General features: G+C 33.1%; 2 protein-coding genes across 5 annotated transcripts in view; one reads left to right on the forward strand and one right to left on the reverse strand.

Moving 5' to 3' along the window:
- The window catches only part of thoc2 (THO complex 2), a 101751-nt gene extending 100021 nt beyond the window's left edge, over positions 1–1730 (forward strand). Inside the window, exon 39 of the mRNA XM_051649426.1 lies at positions 990–1730. The gene's annotated coding sequence lies outside the window, so the exon portion shown is untranslated. The remainder of the gene's footprint in view (positions 1–989) is intronic.
- A 4100-nt stretch (positions 1731–5830) lies between these two features.
- The window catches only part of LOC127412789 (glutamate receptor 3), a 183441-nt gene continuing 181462 nt past the window's right edge, over positions 5831–7809 (reverse strand). For 2 of the 4 annotated variants that reach the window (XM_051649430.1, XM_051649429.1), the window contains exons 15-16: positions 7448–7695; positions 5831–6319 (exon numbers count right to left, since the gene is read on the reverse strand). In XM_051649430.1, the coding sequence (XP_051505390.1) occupies positions 7450–7695 (246 nt within the window). In that variant the 3' untranslated portion in view covers positions 5831–6319; positions 7448–7449. Of the gene's footprint in view, positions 6320–7447; positions 7696–7809 lie in introns of those variants that run through there. The other 2 variants (XM_051649431.1, XR_007892484.1) reach the window with 2 other exon arrangements.

A 7809-nucleotide genomic window follows, 5' to 3' on the forward strand; every position in this document is an offset into this window, starting at 1 on the left:
TGTTGGTGTTGCATATATGCCGCGTTTTTGCTTGTAACTTAAACAGAATATTAAAAAATGACATACCATTACTTAGAGGAGGTGATTATCTTTCAATTGAGCCCACATACAAGGTAATCGGATGCATAGATCATTAGATAATCCACAAAGCACAATGTTACGTATGTAAATGACACAGACTCAGTGATGACTCAAATGGCACAGAATGAAACTCATTCTGTGAAATCTCATTTCTAAAATCATGTCTCCATGCAATGCAAACATTTAGTCATTGTTGTGTTTGCATGTGTAACTAGTTATTATGTTCAATTATTTGTTTTATTTTATTTATCAGTTTTATTTGTTTGGACAGGCTTTTGGACACATGGAGACATTTTTGGACACTTTGATAAATTATATTTTTAATGCTGTAACTTTTGATTGCTTTGTCGTATCAACACAAAAGTTTTACGGAGCAACCTTATTAACACCCAGAGATATAGTGTCAAATCAGAAATATATTGGAAAAAAGTACATTTTGGGCTATTTTTATTTATTTATTTATTTTTCAGGAGTTTCTTAGGCTGAGAGACTCAGAAAATGTATCATAATCAATATCATTAAAAAAATTAGATACGTTTTCTTTACAGTGATACCAAACACTTGACTTTTTTTTTTTTTTTTTGTTTTTTTTGTGGGTTATAAGCCTTTAATTTTGGGTATGCCACTGAAACAGGAAATCTTTAAAAACCCCTTCAGAGCTTAAAGGGTTAAAGGTATAGTTCACCCAGAACACCTTAAGCGTGAGGAAATGACATAAGTTTCACTGTTGGGTAAACATTCCCTTTAAGAATTATGACATGGCTCAATGAATAATAAAAAGAGCATTTAATTAAATAAAATTGAGGGTAATTGATTTACAATCTGCTATTTAATAATGCAGAAGTTGCACGTTATGAAAGGGACAGGTTTGTGAGTTGCGTTAACTGAAGGCTGTTCCTCTTCACCAGTTTCCCTGCTGTGATGCGCTGCTGGCTGCAGAATTCATCATCCCCAAATTTCTCAAAAATGTCAGCGTCTTAATTCCTTTCTCCCGTCACTGTCTGGAAAGAGGATTCTTTCACACACTAAGGAATTTTGCCTGCATCCAAACTTCTGTTGTTTTGCCTAGAAACATTGTAGCTCGTATTTTAATCTGCCATTTTTATTGTGATATTTTCAGTACTTCACTGAAAGTTTGTTTCCTTTAAATATTTAGCACAATGTGCTGCTTGCTTCACAAACAGATTCAGGTTGAATTGGTGTTGCTCTCAAATGCTTGCGTTTTTATGACCTTTGACCTTCCTATTTTTTTTTTTTTTTAAGTAAAAAAGAAAACACTGCAACTTCGCCTTGATTAGGTTTCTTGAATTCTTTTTCTTCCTTTTAATTCACGTGATATTTAGGCTAGGTGTTTGAAGCAGTACAATTGCTCTTCTATTTGTATATTATGTATACAGAAATAAAATAGTTCCATGTAATAAGACATTTTCTGTTACTTTAATTTCAGTTGTACACCACCTAATTTTCTTTGTGTGTTCAATCACGTTTTTAAAAGATTTGTATAAAGAATGACAAGCTGGATTTTTCCCGTAAATAAATGGACTAAAAATGAAACGATTCATGACTTTCCAAACAACTTAATGGAGTTTTTATCTGGCAAAGTCAACAAAGTGTATGCTTTTTCTAAATAAAATAGTTTTCTTAGTGTATACCTTGTCTTGTTGTTTTTATGGCATTCTCTTGGCATTTGCAAAACCACAATCTCTACATATTTTGAACCAAATTGCCATGCTTTGGTCAGGAGTTTGAAATTGTTACTGAAATGTTCCTCTGAAGTCTTTGTTTACATGTTATACAAAATGTGATATACTAGTGAGAATGGGTACGATGCGTCACGCCCCAGTTTTGTTAACATTTCTGTGATTTTCCTGTGACATTCCTTTTTGTGTGTGTGTGTGTGTGTTAAAGTACATTTTCTACATGGAAGTTTAAAACTGATCTCTATAAAAAAAAAGATATATGATAGTGGACATCTTTAAATATAATTATGTGTATCAGCTTGAACTATCTAATTTCTCCTTGCCTAGAGGTAAACGAAAGCAAAAACTGGCTCATCTTACCCCACTCAGTGGCTGTATTTGTTTCATTCTTGTGTCTTTAAAACACAAGTTATACCCAAGTTCAGACCCCTGAAGCTGTTTTCCAAGCCCATTATGAAGGTTTTTATAATAACTCCTATTTTTTTTTTTTTTTTTTTTTACAATAATTATAAGTCTTATAACAAACATACAACTTGTGCACTACATGCTTACTGAGTCACATTCATGACTCAATAAGTTTGCACTTAAATTTCTCAAGGCCCTAAAAACATGGATTTTTTTTAAAATATATTTTTTATTATAAATTGAATAACTAAAATTGCATGAGGGGCACTTACACAATATTAGGCAGGTGGTTTCAATGTTGTGGCTGATCGGAGTAAGTGACACTACAATAAGTCTTATTTCAAAGTATAAAAATTGAGTGCCCAGATAGTAAAACGTACATCTCCGAGATGTCTGTTATAGATCTTTTCATCTGGAAAGCATTACATTCTTATTAGCATCTGCTAAACATCTTACAATGACCAGATTTTCAATCATTCCAAATCATAGACATCTCAAAGACATCTGCTGAATGTCTTGTTGACATCCGAGAGGAAACGTCTTATAGACGTATTGCAGATGAGCAAACAACCTAAAAATACGTCTTCCAAATGTAAACAAACAAGTCAAATCGATGTCTGGGTGATGTATCTATCAGTAAAAACATTAACTTGTCATTTTAAAAAATTACGGCATTACCTGTGGAAATCGACTAGTAATAACGTAATTATTGATGTCGGTAATTGCGTTTTTACTAGTAGAATTTTATATGATCTGTAATTGACTCCTGTTCAAAACACAATTACAAATCTCTATAATTAGTTTCTTACTAGTTTAAATTACAATTTCACATATCAGCTATCATAGTTGGGGAGTAACGGAATACATGTAATGGGATTACGTATTTAAAATACAAAATATAAGTAACTGTATTCCACTACAGTTACAATTTAAATCATTGGTAATTAGAATACAGTTACATTCAAAAAGTATTTTGATTACTGAAGAGATTACTTTGCATTTTATTGTCATTTGTTTCATTTAATATTTAGTCCTTTCAGATGGAAAACATTTATACATATAAATGATGCGATCCAAAGTGCATTTGAACAGCGGTGAAACACTTTCTTATGATGTGTTTCATTCATACGAGCAGACAGAGGGTGCTTTCACATTGTTTAAAAGATGGATGTGACGTCATTGATAAATTATGTTGTAGTGTACACTCTTAAAACTTACTGAAGTAAGTTTGGAGCAGCAGAAATAGTTATGTTTGTGTAAATTGTAATGTGAACATTTAGCTTTATGCTAAGCTAAAATGCTGTTTCTAGCCTTTTTACATTTAAAAAATTTTTATCAAGAAAATCCACGTTCGATCATACATATATTTTATCAGAATATCAGAAAATTTATTTTTAATGTAAGTATATTTTGTTACACTGTACTGGCAGAGTTTTTATAGTCCAAACAAGTGAAAAAATCTACCAGTGCTGAAGAAGTAATCCAAAGTATTTAGAATACGTTACTGACCTTGAGTTATCTAACGGAATATGTTACAAATTACATTTTACAGCATGTGTTCTGTAATCTGTAGTGGAATACATTTCAAAAGTAACCCTCCCAACACTGTCATGTATGTCTTAGTAGTAAAACAATATATATATATATAATTTCAATAATTACATTTTTACTAGTGCAAATATCCATTCCTGATATCAACAATTGAATTGATATCTGTAAATGTATTACAACATGTTGGATTTAATTTTTTAGATATTTGGAAATTGATTTCAGATGTTAATAAATAGAGTAATTAAAGATATCTTAAAAGGCTTTCTTACTCGTTACAATACCATTAAAGATATCTGTAATTAACTGCCGCTAATGAAAACCAAAATACTTGATTGCATGTTTAAGTTGTAATTCAATTGCTGATATCAGGAATAGACATTTGCACTAGTAACAATGTTATAATTTATTTAAAAGATAAGCGTTTTTGCAAGTAAGCATTACATAACAGATATGTGAAATTGGAATTTCATCTAGTAAGACATTAATTTTCAGATATCTGTAATTGTGTTTTGAACAGGAGTGAAAGATCATTGTGAAATTCTACTAGTAAAATGCTCTTACAGATTTTTGCTAGTAAAAAATAAATTTTTGATCAAAAATTGGTATTTCCATAGGTAATGGTATCATTTTTATAACAAGAAATTAGGTTTATAGCAATAATCCTGCTTTTTACTAGTTGAAATTCCATATTTGATATCAAGGAATGCTATTTCTGCAAATAATGATAAAATATTTGATATGATGAATGAAACTAATGTTGACTAGTGCAAATGTATTTACTGATACAGTATCAAGAATTAGCATTTTAACAAAGGAGAATTAAATTGTAGATCCCTATAATTCTTATCCTGCACTTTAATGTCGAAAGTGCTTGTTAGGAGTTTGTGGGCATGTTATGCAAATTACTAACTGCGAACACGTGCTCCCTCATTTAGAAGAACCCGGATTCATTAACGAGGGAAAGAACAAATTAAAGATGGCGGAAATTTTGCTTGAGAACTTTGCACTTGTAGGCCTATGCATTTATTAGTGAATGAGACCCATTGATACAACAAGACAAAAAAATAAACTTTTTCAATGCTGCTTTTTTTTGGGGTTTTGTTTTTTTTATTTACAAAATGTATTAAAATTCTCTGTACAAAGCCTCACCTTCAGGGCTCGGGAAATGACATCCACGCATGCAGTTTTTACTTTGACGCTTGATCGTGAACTCTGGGCTGAAGTGCAGTTTTACAGGTAAGGAACAGGTCAAAATATGAAAGCTGAAAATGACTTTCTAGTGACCCTCTAGAATCTAGGCTAATGGAAGTCGCAAGTTTTATTCTGCAATCACGAGTTTTCACATGCACATAGAACATTTGGGAATTCAGTCACTCGTTTGTGAATCTTTCACTAGAAATGTACAGCTCATTTAGTTTTGTTGTCCATTTGTTTTCATTATAAAACTACCTGTCCATGTTTTCGAGATCCCTCTTATCCCGAATCCCACGGAATCACAGTTTATTCTTATCTCTCCAACACAAAATGTTACAGCAAAATGTAAATGTACCAAGCATCCCCTTTTATTTCCTTTTATAAATCTATTGTAAATGTTCTTAATCCTAGTTTGTTTTCTAAATAACTCACCAAACACTTAATAATGCTCATCAAAGAAAACTAAATCTCAAAGCTTGATTTCATGTGCGATTTATATTCGGAAAACTGTGAGGTAATAAAATACTACATCATAAAAGCCATTTTGTGGATTTCTGTTTCTACAATAATGTGATCCATTTCATAGCTTCAGTTTCTTGTACAGTATGCATTGACAACTACAAAAATCTCAAAAGTTTATGTTGATAAGTATGTGTCAAGAGTGTTCATTAGTGTATGAATGAAATGATGTAACTCGGAGGTGATTTTTGGTCTTTTGCAAGTCAAATGTGAGAATTATTGTTGGCCAAATAGGTTTTATAGCATCAGACCTAGAAGTTCCTGTAGAATTATTGAAAATTATAGATCAGGCAAAAGAATATAGTAGCCTACCACACAATATTCAACATATTGAACTGACTCACAATGATCCTGATCTGTGATTGAAATCCAAAATCTGATAAATTAATACATTGATTTAATGATTGTGAAAGCAAATTTACAGTTGATGGATTACAAGCATGTCCCCCATTTGCTTGCCATCCAGGCTCCACAAAACTCTTTCAATGTGCTAAGATCACAAGTGATGGCTTTATTTCTCAGTTTTCATGGAGATAGGTGTGTTCGGAGTTTAGTTCACAGATAATGACGATGGCATTCCGTTCGTTTGTGTGATTCGAGCGATGCAATGTTTCTACAATGAGTTTGCATCAGTGTGATTCTCTGAATATTCCATAAGGCACTGAAGAAAACGTATCCAATTCTTCCGACAGTCCACGCTGGTCTTTGTCGTCTTTGATTAGCGTGCTGCGTCCGTGTGGGCAGGAGAGGCTGGGGTTCATGTGTGTATGGAGAGTGGGCGAGAGGGGCGCGCGACCCCTCTGAAAGATCCAGCCGTCTCAAGGTCTCTCATCATAATCATCACACGGCAACGCTGCAGGGCTCTGAATCTGTGAACACACAGACAACATTAGAAATGTGTATATAGAAATATGCATTATAGAAAATCACTCTTTGGGAACAACATTTAACTTATTCAGTCTTCTATTTTTATAATGTAAGGTAATAGTAGGCAGTATATGTGTTAAAAGCCATTTTTGGACAGGATTAGTTTTATATGAGGACGTTGGGTAATGTAATAATCACCAGAGCTTGTCTGTGATTTATAATCCTGTGCGTATCGGTCATATCAGTAATTTTTCCAGCATTTCGTTTTTTTACGTACTACATGTTCTCGCGCTGGTAAAGATTACAGTGTCTTTTACCTTCTATTAAACGCCTGTTAAAAATAACCCCATGTTCATGAAAACAGTCATGAAAATAATGCAAAAAAATATAGTTATTTTAAGCAAAACATAATTCTATTCTTTTTTTTTTTCAACCATGAGTTGGTATACCTTCTAAAGGACATGACAACAATTTGAAAGTGAAAAGAAATCTCAAATTTCCTCATGAAATGATCAGTTTTGGGTAATATACTCAAAAAGTAATACACTGCAAATTAATCCTTTCAAATTGTAATCAGGTTACTGATTACATCATTGAAAAGTAATTGTAACTAATTTCTACTTGTAATCCGATTACAAGAATTAAAAAATAAAATGCCTTACACTGCTTTTTTGACTTAAAAATTCATTCGATTTCAGTAATTAACTACTTTGTAATCAGACTGCCAATTGCTTATTTCATATGATGATTCAGTTAACCATCAGATTCAGTCAAAAGACATCAGAATGAATGTTTCTAGAATCTTCATCCTATTGTTTGCTATTAATTACCCATTTCTGCAGTATGTTTTTATTGTTAAATATTTTTCTGGACCATATGACACTTGTAGGACATGGATATAGTTCACTCCTTCCAGAATATAAATACGAACAGAATTTGTTTCAACTGAACGCTGTACCAACGTCTGACTGAGGCAACCATTTGAAAACATGCCAGTGTATGGAACACCAGCCAGAAATCTGTTCCACTTTTCATTCGATTACATTTTCTTGAAATAATGACACAGAAAAGCACCACAACACAAACACAAAAACCACAACACACAGCGAGCTATAGTGTCGGAGCATTACCATTAGATCTTTACGCTTTCTGTGCCATACACATTGTAGCCCTCTCGGTACGTGGCAAAGTTCTGAGTGTTAGCTGGCGGGGCTGGCTTATAGTTTTGGGCGTTCTTTTCAAGTTTCAGCCTTTTGGCTTCTGCGCGAGACTTGTAACAGAACTCTATCAACGCCACCATCATAGCAAGCCCTAATCCACCAACCAGAATATAGAAGACACCAGCAACATTGCTCAGGCTCAGTGCACTTGTCTTGTCCTAAGAGAAGCGAGGGAGATAGTTAGTATATCATGCAGTGGTGAGGATTTGATTGCATTCAGAAAACCTTCTAAACTACATTGTTCCTCATATGTTCTTTCAGTATATATCTCT

The sequence above is a fragment of the Myxocyprinus asiaticus genome, chromosome 22 (genome assembly GCF_019703515.2).
Source record: "Myxocyprinus asiaticus isolate MX2 ecotype Aquarium Trade chromosome 22, UBuf_Myxa_2, whole genome shotgun sequence".
In the NCBI taxonomy this organism is placed as follows: Eukaryota; Metazoa; Chordata; class Actinopteri; order Cypriniformes; family Catostomidae; genus Myxocyprinus; species Myxocyprinus asiaticus.